Raw genomic sequence first — 20,460 nt, forward strand, 5'->3', positions numbered from 1 at the left:
AATTTGACATGAGTTATTGTTTGATGCGAAAAACCTTAACGTTTTTATATTATATCATTACAGCAACAACGACACAGTAGCAGTAAGCTGGGAAACGAGCACATGCAGTTATCGGCTGGTGTCGTGCTATATGCCGTACGAGGAGGAGCTGGTGCCCCCTCTGATGGTAAAAGAGGTGGTAAGGGATAGCGAGGCATCCAAGTGCATGATAATACTTGGATGCGACTCAAACGCGCATCACACAGTCTGGGGCAGCTCAGATGTCAACGACAGAGGTGAGTGTCTCTTCAATTACCTACTAGGCACTAAGCTACTGTTGTGTAATAAGGGAAGTACACCAACATTTATTACAAGAAACCGACAAGAAGTACTGGATATCACACTTGTGTCGGAAGTACTATTTGACAGGGTAACCCAATGGAGAGTCCTCGAAGAACATTCATTTTCGGATCACCGATATATTGAATGTACATTAGAAGAAAGGCAAAGAATAGGAAAACGAACTGGCAGGTGCACATGCAAGAGCTGGAAAAACGTATCCCTATCATTCCGCCGTTTCAGCCCAATAGTAAGGAGGATCTCGACATCCTCGCTAATCAATTCACTGAATCTTGCCGGCAAGCACTAGAAGTGGCTTGTCCAATAACACGAAGTAGAGGTAGAATTAGGCCACCCTGATGGTCTCTCGAACTTAAAAAGTTACAGAAAGAATGCAGAAAGCAGTTCAATTTAGCTAATCAATCCCAAGGCGAGTCAGCCTGGGATTATTACTATAACCTCCTTAGGTCATACAAGAAGGAAGTTAGGAGAGCAAGAAGAGATTGGAAAAATCTTGGAAATCTTTTTGTAATGATATCGAAAACACGACGGAAGCGTCTCGACTTAGGAAAATAAAGGCACAATCTGTGCATAGTATCGGTTATCTTCAGAAGCCAGACGGCGGTTGGACGGTATCCAGTGAAGAGTCACTGGAACTACTAATGGATACCCACTTCCCAGGTAGCTCTGAAAGCCATACTGTTGAATATACTCAAGACAGTGGAGCAGAAATAGACTCCACTCTTATAAACACGGTGTCAGGAAGCAACGTACACTGGGCAATAAATAGCTTCAAGCCCTTCAAGTCGCCGGGACCAGATGGTCAATTCTCGGCTCAATTACAGCAGTCGCAGAATTACATAATGGATTGGCTAGTTACCATTCTCAAGGGGGCGCTGCATTTAAACTATATCCCTTCGCTTTGTCAGTCAAGGTAATAGACATACCTAAGCCAGGCAAAAGGTCGCTCACAAATCCAAAGGACTTCAGACGTATTAGTATCTATTTGTTTCTTCTAAAAACGTTGGAAAGGCTAATAGAACTACATACTTGTATAAGCAACAAACTAAAACCAGACAAGTTGACTGGTTCACAACATGCGTATTCTAAAGAAAAATCCACAGAAACTGTGCTGAGCTCTGTGGTGGCGGAGATTGAAAAATCTCTAGAAGTTAAAGAATACACTCTAATTGCCTTCTTAGATATAGAAGATCTGGACATCTCTGAACCTCTCAGAAAATTAATTGAACAGATGCTCACGAGCAGGTCAATAATTTCAAAGCTGGGAGCGTCAACGATGTGCAGATCCATCCAAAAGGGTAAACCCCACTTCTCTGGATCCTGACAATGAATAAGTTGCTGTGGGATCTAGAGAAGAAGGGGGTACATGTTGTGGCATATGCTGACGATGTGGCAGTATCAGTTAGAGGTAAATTCCCTAATACACTGGCAAACCTTATGCAAACGATCCTGGACGATATAAACTGTTCTGTATCTGTAAATGGTTGCGAATTAACAATTGGAGATAAGGCAAGCTACCTAGGACTAATCTTAGACAGGAAGCTTTCATGGAAACAAAACTTGGATGCTAGGGTGAAGAAAGCAGCCACAGCACTGTACACTTGTAAAAGGATGGTGGGCCCCAAATGGGGGCTAACGCCTCGGATAGCTTATTGGCTCTATACAGCAGTTGTCAGACCAATCATGACATACGATATATTGGTATGGTGGCCAATAATGGATAAGAAATACGCGGTGAGGCGTATGGAAAGTATACAAAGAGCAGCCAGTATATGCATTAGTGGAGCTCTTAGAACAACGCCTAGCCAGGCACTAAACGTCATTCTACATTTATTGCCAATAGACCTGTTCTGTAAGCAAGTGGCAGCAAAGTCTGCTCTGAGACTAAGGGAATCCTCCCAATTAGTCGCCTGCAACAATCCAATTAGAATTTAGACACCAAAATCGCCTTCCGCTTACCAGACCACTGCAGTATTTTCCAGGCAAAGATCACAGCAATCAAAGAAAGCCTTGTTGTATTGACAAAAAGTGTGCTCACAACAAGGAGCATATATATTTATACGGATAGCCAAGCGGCCTGGAAATCACTCAAGTCTCCTATGGTCTTATCAAAGATAGTGAAATAATGTCTTGATCTATTAGAGGATCTAACATCCTACTTCACGATAAACCTGCAATGGGTTCTAGGGCATAGTGATATCCCTGGAAACTGCGAAGCAGACGAACTAGCCAGAACAGGCACCGAGTTACAATTAACCCTTGAAAAAGAGGGAATTTTTATGCCCCTTGGAACTTGCAAACACTTAATCAGCGAACATGCTATAAATATAGCAGAGTCTCGCTGGAGACAATCAATAACCTGCTCAACCAGCAGACTAACGTGGCAGGAATGGAGCGTGAGTCGTACAAACCGACTATTAACATTCAAAAGGAATGATATAAGAACTCTGATTGGGGTACTAACAGGTCACTGTCTAATTGGTAGACATGCCAGCAGTCTAGGTGTACCTTACAACGACTATTGTAGAAGCTGCCAAGAAGTAGAAAAAGAGGAGACAGTAAAAAATATTCTATGCGAATGTAAAGCTCTACACAGGTAAAGAATCGCAACTATCGGTCGTGAATTTCTTGACGACGTATCAGAAGTTGCTAATATAAAATTATTTATACTGATGAGCTTCATCAGGGGCACAGGTTGGTTCAGAGAAGAGACGATAGAGTGAGAGAACAGTAGCTAAAATTAGCAGACTTAAATTTAAACGGAACACTTGTTCAATCCGCTGAATTAATGAAGGCTTTGAGTTCCTTGGGGGGGGGAGTCTTGAGGGATTCACTGTTATCATATGGCAAACTGTCTTATGATTGCTCTTTCTTTCCCAGGATTAAGCTGTACGTAGCGTTCGAATATCAAAATTAATACAAACAAAAATGAATCCAAAATCAATTCGGATAATATTTTCATACTTTAGAGACTTGCTAACAAGTTTGCATACTTGGAACTCAAGTTCAAGCAGTTGACAGCTCACAGCAAGAACAAATTAAGCTTCACACTACCGCATACACACACATTTACTAAGCATAACCATGGACAGTAAAACAACGGCGGAGAATGACTAAGGAAATGTATGCGCATAGGTACTTTAAAGATAATGTTTGCAATGAGTGTGAGTGAGGGTTAGGAGGGGTACATAGAAAAGGAAGTGACGAAAGGAAAACTGTCAACTGTCAAAAATCTAGAAAAACTTTGGGCGATAATACTTTAGGGTATTGGGTATTCAACGCCGCCTCTAGGATGGGTGCTAGCCCGCGGAGCAGCCAAATGGAAAGCAACATGCTATACGAGCATGTACAATATGTATGCGATGTTTACAACAAAATCTATCGAAAATTTCTGCACAGCGCCGACAAGAACAACACTAAGCCAATAAATAAAGGAAAAAGTTATTGGAGAGTAATATTGAATTTCCATTATTAAATTTTGGTGTTTGCTATTCGTTATGCGAAAATGTGTGAATGTCCATTGGCAACAACAAACAGCACGAGCAAACAAATAGCTTTTAGGGTCTGTGGGTGGGCCGAACAAAGGATAAATCTTTGGTAAACAACAAAAGCTTCTATTGTGCGCTCAATAACACAATTTATGATAACGGTACACACCGTGTTGACATCGTGTGCGAACATTTGCCTGAGTTTGGCTTTTCGAATAGAGTAGTAAAACTTTTGTAAACTATGCGAAAGATAACTGAGATTACAAAACAACAAAAAAAAAGGTTAACCAAATACAGTAAGGAAAATTAAAATTTGCTTCAAACAAGTTCCAGCGGAACATTTGTTTTGTGTGCAGAATCAGTGTTAACAGCAGTTAACAGTGTTCTTTCGCTGCCTTTTCGTGTTTTGTTAGTGGTTACAAAATGTAACAATAAAAACTTGATTTTACTGGCATATAGTGTGCGCTTCATAACTTTAGGACAAATGTACCATTCGAGGTATAATTGCTATGGAAACTTTGTGAAACACCTTTAATAATACACCCATCTAATAGGTGGTAAAAATGGATAAATATGTTAAAAAAATATAGAAATGTCTACTCGATTATTCAAAATTCTGTCATTCGCAGAGACAGTTTACTTTTAAACTCTCCCATCTTTGATGGGCCTCATGATGGCCCTCATGCCCTTCAAAATTTTGTTTGATAAAATGGGGCACTTTTTTCTTATCTTTGATTTGATATTTCCGAACAGGGTATAATAAGTTTACCACGAAGTTTTTCCCAGAAGAAAACGCCGGAGACGCTATAAAATATATAAATAAATAATTAGCATGATGAGCTGAGTTGATTTAGCCATGTCCGTCTGGCTGTCCGTCTGTCTGTATGTATATGTACGAACTAGTCCCTCAGTGTTGTAATGAAATTGTGTACCTGGCCTTTTCTCACTAAGAAGCTGATCATTTGTCGGAGCGGCCGATATCGGAACACTATAGCATATAGCTACCATACAAACTGAACGATCGGAATCAAGTTCTTGTAAGGAACCTTTGTATTTGTGAAGAGTTTATAACCGATGAATACTTAGGCTTGCCATAAATTCTGTTACAAATTTTACAGAACGAAACAAATTTTCATAGAAAAATAATAATTTCAATATTTGCTTTAGATAACTGACAATGGAGTGGTGCGCCATTTATACATATATGTATATACAAGGTACAATTCAAAAGTTCCAGGACTTTTTATACAACGCGGCTTCTAGTGGCGCCAACTGTCTGAAATTTTTATCCCTCAATTGTGTATTCTTCAGTGTTGTATAAAATTTATATAACAGCTGACTTGTATAACAGCTGAGATATCGCGCTACATGTGACATTACATTTGTAGTGTCGGTCGGAAAATGAGCATCGAACAAAGAACCAACATTCAGTTTTGTTTTAAACTTGGTAAAACGTTTACCAAAACTCATCAAATGATGAAACAAGTTTATGGCGTTGATTGTCTATCCCGTAGCCGTATTCAAGAGTGATTTAAACGTTTTCAAAGTGGTCGTGATGACATAAATGAGAAATGAGCCGAAACCCAAAAAATCGCGCCTGGAGAAGTCAAAAGTGAAGACAATGCTGATTTGTTTTTATGATTCCAAGGGTATTGTCCACAAAGAATTTGTTCCACCCGGCCAAAACGTTAATGCGGTATTCTACCTTGGAGTTTTGAAGCGTTTGGTAGCACGTATTCGTTGCATTCGGCCCGAATATCGCGAAGATGGAAGTTTGTTGCACGATAATGCGCCGTCTCATCGATCGACGCATGTGACCGGTTATTCGAACAAAAATCACATTTTAACAATCAACTACTCTCCGTGTTCACCTGATATGGCACCGTGCGACTTCTACCCTTTCGGAAAACTACATTTGGCCATGAAAGGAAACCGCTATGCTGACGTTGATGCCATCAAAAGGCGACGACCGCCATCCTCAACGCTATACCGACAAATGACCTAAAAAAGTCATTCGATAACCTTCTTGAAGGTGCAAAACGTTGTATTCAGGCGGAAGGAGACTATTTTGAAGGTGACCAGTAAATTTTTCAAAAAAAAAAAAATAATAATAATATTCGTTTTTTAATAAAAGTCCTGAAACTTTTGAATTGCCCCTTGTACATATTGCGGTGTGGTGTGGCAAAAGACCAAGTGAAATTTATGAAGTTTTCAAAAAACATACAATAATATTTGGAAAGTGTTTGTATACCGCACTAATGATCGTTTTTCCCGAATGTCAAGAGTTGATGACAGAAAGAGAAGTTGTCGTCTGGGCATAGCTTGAACCAATCTTTAGAAAACTGGAAATGATGTTAAGCCCCACACGAAAGCTACTATCAGTCAACTGGTCACTTCTGCGAACATGCTTGAAGCAAATTAAGCTCAACAAATGCAAGCGGCTTCTTCAATGGCACGCGGTCAATTGCTACTAAAGTGTGCGTTTACGGATGAAAAAATGTTCACTGTCGATGAAGTTTTTTTAAGCAAAACGACAAAATCTATCCAAAAATTTCTAAACATGCAAACAAATTTTATTTCAAGGATTCAACGTGGTCACCACCCAATATCTGTAATGGTATAGTGGCTACTCTCGTGAGTTAAAACTGGGCCATAGCTGTATCAACAGGATGTTTTAGATGACGTGGTAAAGCGGCTAAGCAATACTCTCTTCGATGGAGAGCATTGGATCTTCCAGCAAGATTCTGTTCCAGCACACAATGCAAAAATTACACAGTAGAAGATGTCTGGAAGAAGGAAAATTTGAATCTATGTGAAAGCTAAAGATGATCCTATCGAATAAAGTTTTGAACATCGCTCACTTAATATATGCATAAAATTAACTTTATTAAAAAATAAATTATAGTTTCATTTATATAACGGTGTAAGCACTCATGGTAGGACTAAATATAATCCTCAAAACGTTTTAGGTTTTCACGTGAAAGGTTAGTTACCTCTTTGAGAACTTGGATCACCATGAGAAAACGTAATTTATTTCAATTAATGAAAGAATTGCATGAAAGCGAAATTATTTTGTGCGTTCCTTTTGTTCCTTGTATATCTGTCATACTTATAACTTTGACCGAAAAATGTTACTATTGAAATACGAGGAAGCATAAACTTTGCCGATATTTTTCCTTTTTCAGTAGATTACAATACTATATTTTGCTTCGTGTCCACAATATTTATTTTAAAATCATCCTAATTAACTTACATGAGGGATTTTATGAAAATAACACACAAACATTGTTCGTACATCGATTCTTGTAATCGACAATATAAAAATAATATTGTAGAAGGTTCCAACTATTTGTCAGGTATCATGATACGTTGCTTTTGTACTTAACAGTAAAAATTGCTTCTTAGAAATATGTTCTGTTTAGCATTTCAGGTTCTCTACATCGTCAGCTTAATAAATCTTAGACTGTAACTTGGTATATTAACTTGACTAATGATTTATGCTCGATTTGAAATGCTTCGATCAAAACAATTATGTGTGCTGGAGATCCATTAACCAACTGTTTCATCACAAGCCAAATGGAATAATCAAATGTCACTCATACGCCGTGACCACACAAACTCTGATATACATTTTTTTAATTTTTTTGGGTAGTTACAGTGCCAGCAGCACGCTGGGGCTTTTTAAACAGGGATCTAAATTACTCATATTAAATTTTTTATTTGAAAAAAATAGTTTATCGTTATTTTAATTATAATAATTCAGCAAAAATAAAATAACACACGAAGCATACTCTGAAACGCTCACTAAAAATGTATAAAATACATTTTAGGTTTTATAAAAGTGTGTGTGTGAGTATGCACTTGAAATAATGGTACACAAGTAACAGTATATTAATTTTCATGCTTGTGAATTTCCATATAAATTTCATGGTTTCCTTTTCAATTGCGCTTTCACTTTTAGTTTCGTCATGTCAAAAAGCAACGTAAATATTGTAACACTCGTGAATATTTTAAAAGCTACAGTTTACCAGCCACACGAGAGCAAAGCATAGTTCACGGCACAGAAGCCAAAAGTGTTGCACACAGTAACACACACACACAGTACACACATATACATAAACCCACACATAAAACCACTTTGTTGCGAGCATTTGAAATGTTTGCAACTTTTGTGGTTCAGCACTTGCGTCATTCGCACTTGCCCTCGTGTCCAAATCATACGAAAGCACACAAATAGTACACACTAACACAAAATGTTGTTATTGCTGCGGCTGAGCATTCTTTGGCACATTCATTTGTTCGCATTCACTTTCTCTCTGATTATCCTTTGTTTCGCCATTGTTATTGTTGGTTTTGTTTGAAGTGTTGCTGCATTACGATTTTCTCTTTGTTTGTTTGTTTGCTTATTTTGTATTCGCTGCATGCACAAATGCATGCTGGTAGACTTCACTTTCATCACAAAAAATGTCACCAAAGCAACAATGTGATCCGGAAGAATGCGCGCAAGTGTGACAGTTCTAATATTTACAGCGGATCTTTGGATTCAACAAGAGAAATGCTCATAAAGCAAAGTAAATAAATACAGTATACAAGGCAATTCGTATCATATTTATTACAAAATTAGTGTCCTCAAATTATTATATATTCAGTTTCAAGAATCGTTGAAATCATTTGAAAAGCATTTCAGTAGAAGTCTAAAGGTTAAGATGACCTTTGGTTTTTCCCAAACTATCCAATTTACCTAAAATTCCAACAAAATATTTGAAATCAATTCTCAAAGTCTCATCCGAAAGTCATTTTTAAGATAAACAAGCAAGGACGGGTTAAGTTCTAGTGTAACCGAACATTTCATACTCTTGCAACTTGCAAGGATCAAAGCCCGGAAAATTACTTTAGGTGTTGGGGTCCACCTATTCAGTATCTAGTGGCTTGAACAGTTTTGGTTCGATTAAGACAGTTTTTGGTCACATGGCGCCATATTTTAAACGCATGTGAAAAAATCAGATGGAATTTAAAATGGTGTTATATTGGAAATATGCGTGGTTGAAATCCGATTTCGCCCATTTTCGCACTATAACATAAAAATATGAAAAGAATGTTATGTACCGAGTTTGGTTGAAATCGGTTAAGCAAATCCCAAGATATGAATTTTAACCTAAAAGTGGTTGGTGCCACGCCCACTGTCTAATTTTGAACGCGCTTCCTATAAAGTCATCTCATACCATCCCAGAGATAACATTTAATGTCTCTAGTGTTTTTAGTGCTTGATTCATCATGATAAATCAATTTTAATGTCGGTAAATATATAGATTGTACCGTTGTTACTTACAACTCTTTAAAGTTCTCTTTATTCTTGGAAACTGGAAAAAATTACACGAAGCCATGTTTGGCGAATATGGAGGTTGGGGCATCGTTACAGTATTGTTTTATCAAACGAATATCGGCAGGCTCATACAAACACGTCTAAATTTAGCGGCTGCTACAGACAAAGTGAGGAATTAATACAGCTGAAATTTTTATTGTACTTCAGGGCATGTATACGTACGATTATATCGACAATTCGAGTCTTCAAAACCGCGAACTTTTAAATATTAAAATTCCCGTTATTTTCTGGATACACCTTTCAAACTTAGACATTTTTATGACAAGTTTTTTGTCTCAGATACTTAGGCTCGGAGTTATCGTCTAGATAAGCTTACAATTTACATTCAACTAACATTCTCAACAATTATAAACCAACTACCGACTGCATCGTCAGTCATGAAGTGGTCTCCATAATATTATTACTAAATTGAAGGTTTTGTTTAACATAGATAGAATATTGATCACCAAAACCAGACTAGGTGTTGGATGCATTAGCCGAACTAAGCTTCCGTAAATTCTGGCGAGTCATAATCGATGTGTGTGGCCTGGCGTTATATTAAATCGCAACACTGCTTCTGGGCGTTTGCTTCTTTCAAACGGTCCAATTGTTAGCATTAAAGGTTCGAATTAAGAGTTTGTTCATTGAAAATCAGCATATAGTAGATGATTGCATAGCAATCCCACAAAACATAGAGCGAACCCGTCCTGACAGTCAATCCGGGCATTGGCCACCGTTTATGCTGGCTAGCCGCGATTCGATCGCGACCGTTTTCGCTTGACGTCGTTGTAAGTGATCCACTTTTTACACCAGTTACCATCCGCTTCAGAAATGGATAAAATTTGTTTCGATTCAGCAGTGATTTGCAGATGGTTTTCATGAGATTCTTTTGAGTTACTGTATCGCATCGAATAAAAACTTCAAGTACTTCACAAATTTTAATTTATAAATAATATTTAAGTATGAGCCTAATTGTATTACTCTACACTGAAGGAATTAAATCGAAGCCAATTACCGTTATTGTCATTATCAAAACTTTATTAGCGGTTATGAACTAGAACGTAATTTAATTCGTTGTTTAAAAACAATAAATTATTATACTTCAAGAACGCTTGCAGTGTAGTGCTGCCGTAACGGTTCTTAATGCGTGAAGCTAACTTGTTGGTCCAATACGGCAAATATCAGCTTATATTTATGGAATAAAGCACACATGGTTAGCCATTGTGTGAGTACTGGTTGTCGGCTGTGTGAGTACTGGTACATATATGTGTGAGTGTGTTAAAGCCTGTATACATGTTAGTGTGTCGCAAGGTCGCTGCTTAAGCGGCACTTACTCTATTACAACGCAAAAAAACTTTTCACATTTGTTATTTTTAAACGGCTTTCTTTAGAAGAAGGAAAGAACAACAAAAACAACAACAATAATAATGACGTAGAAACTCATTTCAAGGATTATTTGGTTGAAAATCGCTCGACTTCCGTTCGTGGAATTAAGTGTGCAATCGTTTCGGTTTGTCCTTAACACACTTTGCTGCTGCCGGTTTGTTGGTTAAGAAAGCGGCATGAAAACAATTTAAGAAGTAGCAAAGTAAATTACAACAGCAAAAAAAAAAATTAAAGAATTCAAACCGACTCTCTACGATGATGAGCCATAAATTTTTCGCAAAGCACAATTACAAAAATTGAACTCAATAAAAGCGCTCAAATACAGAAAGGACGAGCGAATAAATGCAGCTAAGGGTAAGTAAGAGTAAGAGGAGAATATAAAATTTTGTTTTCGATAAATGTTATAGCGCCTCCGTTTCTATTTTTCTCCGTCTTCATGTGTATATGCATTTCTTGTTATTTTTATACTCTTGCAACATGTTACTACAGCTTATAATAGATTTCTTCACCTTATAGTTGTTTGTATTATCTACTAATGGATGTGGATATGGAGTTATATAAATACAATTGAATAGGATGCGAGACGAGTTGAAATAAGGATTCCTGTCTGTCCTTAAGCTGTAATTTGAGTAAAAAATTTAGATGATGTAATGGAACTTGGTACACGAGTTCCATGGCAAAAAACAGAGAACGATCCCGTAGATAGGCGTAATCGGAATACTGCCACGCCCACACATCGCACTAGCAGGCTAAACATTTTGAAAAAACGAGCGTGGCTCGCGCTCTAAGAGGTTTACTGCCTATATCTCCTAAACTGTTCAAGCTATTATGAGCTATATATTCCTTAAGCATTCCTACAGACACCGCAAATGGATGAAATCGGATGATAACCCCTCCCACTCCATATATAACGGTTTTGTTAAAAATTACTAAAACTGCGATAAATCAATAAATAAATGCGTTAGAGACATTAAATTTTACATCCGGGATGGTACAAGGGGGGTTTAGAGGAATCGTTGTCGAATTGAAATCACAACAAAATTTGGTACATAAAACTATTTTAACAATCCCAACTCACAATGAGAAAATGACTACAACCACGCCTTATTCCTATCTAGCACAATTTTTAATTCCATATTATTCTTCATTTTCCAGTACACAAATCAAGCACCAAAGAATATATTAGAACAAGACTTTGCGAAAATAGTGCTTTTAAGGTATATCTCAAGTCTAACAATTCTCAAAATCGGGCCATAAATGTTTAAGCCCCCAATGCCTGGCGCTAACTGATTATCGGGAATAACGGTCAATCTGTGAGACATATTGTTGCAATTCGGAGAGAGCCTCTTTCTGAAAATAGTATGCAAGTTTGTCAAAAATTAATTGAATCGGGTCAATACTTTCCTTCGCCCCCATATACCTTATCGAAATATTTTCGAACTTTCGGTTTACTTCATACCGCATATATCGACGAAAATGTGAGCTATTTCAATAAAATTAAGTTGAAGTATTTTATGCTTGTATACTTAAGTATACCTCAGCAATGTCAAAATTGACGCAATTGGTTCAACCCTTTTTTGTCTCCAATATAGCCTGTATAATAATTTCCGACTTTCGACCTGACAAAATGTGTGATCCTTTAATAAAATTGAATGAAGAAGTTCTCTTAAAAACTGTGTGATAATATGAATAAAATTAGTCTACACTTTTTTCCAAACCTTGCATCCCTAACATAATTAATTTCAAACATCTGTTTGACATTTTCACATCAACTGATTATATTAAATTTAGCTTTTTCAGTTGAGTGTATATCCCATATATCTCATTGAAGATAATTTTAATATAATTTAAGCTAACATAAAATAAAATATAGAAGCAAAACTAAGTGTGTAAATGACTCATAATATAACTTAATAAAATACAAATTTGATTGTAATTTCGTTGTTGTTTCGAAACATTTTTAAATATAAAAGTATTACATAAACCTGAGGATATTTGATTTGCTTTGTTCCTAGCAAGTTGCAAGAGTGTAAAATGTTTGGCTCAACTTAGAACTTCCTTACTTGTTTAATATAAGGTTTTGCCAACACCTAAAGGTATTTCCGCGACTGAGCCTTACAAGTGGCAAGAGGATGAAATGTTCGGTTACACACGAACTTAGCCTTTTCTTACTTGTGTTTATTTTGTTTCTGTTATTGACGTGACAGCAGGAACCTCAAACTGAAGTACAAGAGGTCAGCATTGTAATCGCGTGTTAGTTCGCTATTTGGGTTTAGGTCAGACGATAAGGTTCCAAAGAGCGTGTCGCAGCAATACTCACACATACATGTTGAATATTTGTATCTCACCTACCTTTACCTTAATACCTACTCGCCTATATTCCAAAACAATGAGTGCAACTTATTGTACTATACACGCGTGTTTATATAATGTTAAAAGGAAGACAAAATTAACAAAAGTAAACACGCAAGCAAACCTGTACCTATGTCCCCCGACGCACAAACAAACTAAAGCTCCTGAAAAAATATTTAACGCTTTCAGACGACTTTAAAAAGAACAAACTATAACATAAATATGTACAGCCGAAATCCGTTAGGCTCATCCTTCATTTTATTTTGATTTCCTAGCAAAATAAGTCAAGTCATGTTTTATTGAAGTTAAAACTAGTTTGACTTCCGTTGACCACCGCGTCTACACACATCCGATCTTTAGAGTATGAGCTCACCATCGCAGTTGGTTGGCGGTCTGATCGAACATAGACCTTAAATAATTTTTACACCACGATGGTCGACAAGCAAGAAGATATAAAATAGAACTAATGAGAACAGGACGTCGAACTGTTACCATGAATGTCTTGATTACTGTATTATCTGAGAGGTATAAGCCAAGCTCCCCGAAAGTTGGCTAATTAAGCGAATTCTATGGTAAAGATTCCATCTTTGTTATCCTATATTTTAAGTCTCTTTGATGATACGCTTGCAATTTTATTTAAGTTCAAATACGTTTTGGGTCTTTTCTTGTTAATCTTTATGTCAGAAAACTTACAGGTCACACAATCTTTTAATGTATTGACAGAATTGTAGCCACATATTGCTAATAATAATTTAGCCTAAGACAGCCTCTGAAGAAAAAGCGACGGTCCTTTAATTTTTTGATGTAACATATATACAATATGGGAGAGCTGTCGACATTCGAACGATCAAGTGGTTGCAGTTTTGGCCGTGTTTACCCTTTAAAATTTTTATTAGTCAACCAGAAAAGTAAGAAGCACCGACTTTTTAAAAACTTGAACTCAGTGAAAACCTATATCAGTACCTTTTTGAGTTAAAACCCCCAATTAATCCTCCATTCATCTGATTAAGAAAATAACTTCGTGTGCCTTCCGTATTCAAACAGTGCAAATACATCTAAAGGCACATCATAGCATATTGGCACCCAGAATATACATCTCTCATTCAACTGTCAAAATATTACCTAATCTACATAAAAGTATGATAAACTACCTCTCAGCAGCACCTATCAAAATTAGTTGGATAACATTTTCTGCCTACTGTGTCAGACTTCGAAAAAGGGTTCGTAGTATCATCAGGTCACAGAGCGTTGGCGAATGGGTCATAACTGACTATCTTTAGTAAAATATGTGAGTTTGATAACACTTTCCTCTTCGTATATTTAATTTTTGGAAAATGTTCATCCTAACATCATAGCTGGTATTATATTCTGGTACCTTTAGCAAAATTCATTTTATGTCTAAGTCATGCCAAGAAAAATTTATTGTCGGGAGCCAGCAATTTAATTTTCTCGAAGCTAAGACTGTGTTAAGAACAAAATTTATTTTATCTCCTGTACTATATGGTTATATTTAAATGAAATAACTTCTCTTTTTATACTCTCGCAACCAGTTGCTACAGAGTATAATAGTTTTGTTCACCTAACGGTTGTTTGTATCACCTAAAACTAATCGAGTTAGAGATAGGGTTATATATATATAAATGATCAGGATGAAGAGACGAGTTGAAATCCGGGTGACTGTCTGTTCGTCCGTCCGTCTGTCCGTCTGTCCGTCCGTGCAAGCTCTAACTTGAGTAAAAATTGAGATATCTCTATGAAACTTGGTAGACATGTTTCTTGGTACCGTGAGACAGTTGGTATTCCAGATGGCCGTAATCGGACCACTGTCACGCCCACAAAACGCCATTAATCAAAAACAAATAAATTGCCATAATTAAGCTCCGCAATAAGATACAAGACTGTTACTTGGTACACAGAATCACATTAGGGAGGGGCATCTGCAGTTAAAATTTGTTTTTAAAAAGTGGGCGTGGTCCCGCCTCTAATAGGTTTAATGTGCATATCTCCTAAACCGCCAATGCTATAATAACAAAATTCACTGGAAGCAAATGTTTTTAGCACTTCCATAGACGGTGTGAAAATAGTTGAAATTGGGTGGCAACTCCGCCCACTCCCCATATAACGGTACTGTTAAAAGTTAACTACTAAAAGCGCGATAAATCAATCACGAAACACGCCAGAGACAATAAATTTTATCTCTGGGATGGTATGAGATGACTTTATAGGAACCGCGTTCAAAATTAGACAGTGGGCGTGGCACAGCCCACTTTTAGGTGAAAAATCATATCTTGAGATCTGCTGAACCAATTTCAACAAAATTCGGTACATAACATTCTTTTCATATTTCTATGTTATAGTGCGAAAATAGGCGAAATCGGACTACAACCACGCCTATTTCCCATATAACACCATTTTCCATTTCATTTGATTCTTTCACTTTCCACTATGCATATCAAGCAACAATGATTATATCGGGGTAAAACTTTGCGTGAATAATACGTTTAAAGTATGCCACCTTGTGACCAAAAAATGACTAAATCGAACCAAAACTGTTCAAGCCCCTAAGTACTAAATATATGGACCCCAGTGCCAATAGTTGACCTTCTACCGAAAATATCAGCCAATCCACAAAGAAATCTCAAACGAGTATACCATTTGACTTTGCGAGAGTATAAAATGTTTGGTTACATCCGAACTTAGCCCTTCCTTACTTGTTTTTAATTACTTTAGTTCAAACATTTTGAACCAGATACCCTGTGTAACCAATATTTTTCCAAAAGTAATAGTTTTCAGTTCATTCTCAAATACCAAAAATTAGGTTAAGGACAACCCTAATATGCTTTATATCTGCCGCATAAACATTTGAATAGCATTTTTATATCGATTGTTGCCATGGTTGCCTTATTTTATTGTTATTGTAACGCTGGCATTGATGTTGAACTGCAAAAAAATGACGAAACAATGCGATGACGTTCTTGTTAATGACGTTGCCTTTGGGGGGATGACGGCATTGCAGGTATTTCTAGTAGACATGGTGCTTATTGTCAATACATGGAGGCCTATATACATATATACACATTATGTGTACGTGTGTATACACATTTTTTATATGCCACCAACTTTAATATTCAACCTAAAACTGTATGTAAAACGATAACGCCAACTGGCCAGTAAAATACACACGTACACATTTACATATTTAAACAAGTAAGAAAGGGCTAGGTTCGGGAGAAACCAAACATTTTAAACTCTTAACTATAGTACAATACATTATTACTCTTAAACTATAGTATATCCAACTTCATCCATTTTTGACATACTTGCATACTATTATCAGAAAGAATTGCAATAATATATCTCTCAAATTGACCGTTATTTCCGGTAATAATTAGCACCGGGCAACTTGACAGGGGGCTTGAACAAATTTTGTTGAAATTGATAAAGTAGTTCCGTAGATAATTTTTAACCGTTATATATGGAGTGGGCGGGGTTATCATCCGATTTCACCCATTTCTACACTGTCGACGGATATGTCCAAAGTATTAATTCTGTACAAATTTGGGTTATATAGGTTGAATGGTTTAGGAGAAATATACGTTTACCTTATTAGTAGCCCACTTTTGAAAAAATTTTCAAACATAGATGCCTTTCCTGCCTGTATAATATTATTTGCATTTAGTTGCATATACTGGAGATCAGCTATTAATGAGTGCGCGTGTATATTTACGTAAGTCCATATGTATTAAAACATACTCGCTTTTTTATTGATATTTTAAAGCTTGTATAAACAGATTGATTGTATGTGTTTTTATCGCTAAAGATTTTTGCTTTAAGTATTTTTAAGATGTAATACAAAACTTGACGGACACTTTTGGATTTTAAGGGTTAAAAAGTACAAGTATGGATCTGCGGATTTATACGAGTAAATACTAACATTAGTATTTTTCTATTACATGTAAAAAGTATATAAAAATTTCAAAAAACAGTTGTGATTTAGTGTTTTTCAAATCGTAATACTTCGGGTTGGATATAATACATAAACAAAGTTATTTCGCCGTCTGTCTGCATGCCTAAATCGACTCAGCTCGCCGCGCTGATCAATAATTGTATATATATTTATGTACCTATATACTTTACGGGGTCTGTTACGGTTCCTTCTGGGTGTTACAAAATTTGTGCAAACTTAATATACCCTGTTCAGGGTATACAAAGAAACTATGGTACACTTGAAAAAATTTGCTCCGCTAGAATTCGTTTCAAATCGTTCCTACAACAGTCGGTTCTACATAACCGCAACGAAACCAGATTTGTATACTGCCAGATACTGTCAGTAGTATTCCTCCGTTATGTCTCATTAATATATATATAAAAAATTAAAGTATTTTTTAGAAAATAGCTTATCAAAATATTATTTGACGAAGGCAAGGGATAAATTATTGACTACTAAAACTATCGAAAGACGTAGGGAATGCTACTTTATACGCCCACTTTACCAAATCTTTTCCCCCATATACGCTCATCTCTGCTGTAATGTCTTATACAAAATTTGTATTTTAATTTATGGCCTAGTTATAGCGGTTTATACTTGTAGTGTTTCGCTTGACGAAATTTTGTGGGCATGGTCCAGTTTCACAATACCAACCTGTGTACAAAGTTTTGTCACAGACGTACGGACAGATTTGTCGTGTCATCCTAATTATTTTTAGTTTTTCAAGTGGTTCTAAGAGACTTTTTAATTATTATCTATGTGTTGCGGCAACAAGCGTTTCACAACTAATTATAAGAAACACCGCCCAAATCACAGTTCTTTCCCAGATAAATATTTAGCAAGGGTAGAGAAATAAATTTTTTTAAATACCTCTATCCGATGATTTAAATCGCGCTTATTTGTATTTTACGAGTTTATAATAACTCGCATATTCAACGTTAATATCATCACTAAGTGAGCCAAATGCATTACATTTTGATAGTAGATAAAAAATGGGCATAAAAACTATCCCCCACTCTTACGTTTTGACAACGGTGGAAAATATTGTTAATTTTCTTTTAGTTAGAAGACAAGATTCTGAGAAAAAACCTGAAATAATGCTGAGAAAAAAACATACAAATTTCACAGCCCGATGGGGGATGGGGTAAATGCAACATTTTTGTGAGAAAAGAAAACGCTATAAAAGAAATGCCAGTATACTTGTAGTTCGAACAATGCCAATCTTTCGAGTATATTCGATTTTCTCACGACCTTCTTAGAAATATGAATTTGTCAGGTAATGAACAAAAAAACTACACGATTTTTAAGAATATTATTTCTTAAACCATTCTGGTGTTAACTTTTTTTTATAAAAAATAGAATTTTTTACCCGCCATTTTCATAAAAAGCTAACTTTTTACCACGCCTTCGATCATTTTCTGTACTCTATATAGTTATAGTTATATATATATAGTTTTTTTTTGGGGTTTTTGGACCTTGGAGATCGGCTAAGGCATCAAAGGAATCCAAAATTGGTCAAAATGAATTGTATACTATCAAAATAAATCAAATTCTGTAAATGTGCTTGTTTTAAATTATTTATAAAATAAAATGCATTTCCTAAAAAAATAATAAAAAAGCATTTTTTCCAACTTGCAAGTGGATATATTGCTTCAAGCTTAAAGAAAAGAAATATTTTAAGCAGACAAATCGCGATTGAAAACTTTTCGAAATTTTTATGAAATAAAGGTTTTGTGTTGAGAAAATTAAACCTTAAAAGGGGCTAAGAAAGATTTCCTGGGAACGAACATCGACTCTGTAGGAACTTAAATATTTATTATTTGAAAGCGGGAAAAGTTATACACTCTTGACTTATTTGTATACCAAGAAGTTAACTGTAATGAAAAGTAAAACTTGTGTTCTTAAAGAAAATTGTGTATCAGGATCAAGGATTGTTGTGTTTTGTTCTGTGTGTCCGCCACTTTCATTACAAAAAAAAAAATTCAATAAAATGAGATTTAAATCGCTAATCAGCTCCACTTGTTCACCAGTTGTTTGGAAATTTTTCTTCCTTCCTTTATTCGCACCGCGGAAAGATCTTTTATGTAAACCAAAGAAGCGTACGGGTTGTACCATAAGTGACCTATTTTGAAAGTCTTTTAATCTTTGTGGCTCAATAGCATGGAGAACATCACAGAGTTGAAAAACATCAAAAAGGACTGAAAATCGGACAAGTAAACAAACAGACCATGCCACGCCACTTTTAAACACAAACACACACGCACCCTCATACACACACACACGCTTGCGTAAACAAGCTTGAAAAAGCATACAGATTCGTTAATAAAATCGGACCTGGAGTGATGTGTGCGGTGACATATGCGGACATATTTACACTCCCACTCCCACGTCTGCACATATTGAATACAAAAACCAACAAGCTACATCGATTTCAAGCATACACCGAAACATGTGCGACAGCCACGTGCCAGTTCACACACACATCCGCATACTCTCACACAATTTCAAATTAAATGCTGTGCTCGTCAAATTCGTAGCATGCTTTCCAGCGCCCAAAACGATTTCTGCAGGAAATCAACCAAACAACCAACCGTTCAGCCAGCGGGCCATCACTCGTGCATTCGAAATTGCTGTTAATTAATGACATGTAAAAAATCTAACATTTTTGATCCCACAAACCAGGCCCAGTCATTTATAGATAATACGACTAATTTCATTATTTTATGTTTTCGACTTACTCTTCGTCTTCTTCGTCATCCTTATCCCCGGCTGTGTTGTTGTTCTCATAGAAGACATCATCCTCACGGGACTCCTCGTCCGAGCTGAAGTTCTTCGCATCCTCATCATCATTGTCATTGTCGCTGTTGTTGTTAATATTAATGTTGTTGTTGCCGTTATCCTTATTGGCGCGCCGCTTAGCCGCCTCCTCTTCTAAGTACTTGGCTTTCGTGATTATTTCATCACTAAAGGAACGGTGACGAAAGATAGAACAGATAAAAATAATTAGTTCCACAGCAGTTCACGATAGTATGCTGACGTGAGACGCTATATATATATATATATGTATATATACCTATATAGTGTGTAAAGGAGAGGAAGACTCTACTTGTAGTCGTGCTACTAGAAAGGCGTGTGGTGGTGGGAGATTAATGGCATTGGTAAATTGTCGAAATACACACTTACAAACAAAAGGCGATAAAGGTGAGCTAAAGACATAATTAAACATTTTTGTGTGGAAGTCGTTCATGTAGCCGAGTGCGATATAATGTTTGAGGAGGAATTCTGAGGGTTTACTGCTTAACTTAATTTTATCACAGAGAATAGGCCAATTGGGATTTTAAAGTGATAGGCCAGGTGAGTAAGTAGATTTGTGGGCGGGATAATTTGTGGAAACTTCAATGAAGTACAACAACAACAAAAATGTTTAATGTACTCTTGTAGATGTGTGGGTAAGTGCTGTTTCATGTTAATGCTTTGAAGTTTTTTGCTTCAGAAGTGAAACTTCTTTAGGCACGATAGTAGAAACGTTTGACCGCAAAGAAATT

General features: G+C 36.4%; 1 protein-coding gene across 6 annotated transcripts in view; it reads right to left on the minus strand.

Moving 5' to 3' along the window:
- The window catches only part of Cow (Proteoglycan Cow), a 168,002-nt gene that overhangs the window by 45,380 nt on the left and 102,162 nt on the right, over positions 1-20,460 (minus strand). For all 6 annotated transcript variants that reach the window (XM_036368778.2, XM_036368775.2, XM_036368777.2 and 3 more), the window contains exon 5: positions 19,654-19,878. In XM_036368778.2, coding sequence (XP_036224671.2) covers positions 19,654-19,878 — 225 coding nt within the window. The remainder of the gene's footprint in view (positions 1-19,653; positions 19,879-20,460) is intronic.

The sequence above is a fragment of the Bactrocera oleae genome, chromosome 2, assembly GCF_042242935.1.
Source record: "Bactrocera oleae isolate idBacOlea1 chromosome 2, idBacOlea1, whole genome shotgun sequence".
Lineage (NCBI taxonomy): Eukaryota > Metazoa > Arthropoda > Insecta > Diptera > Tephritidae > Bactrocera > Bactrocera oleae.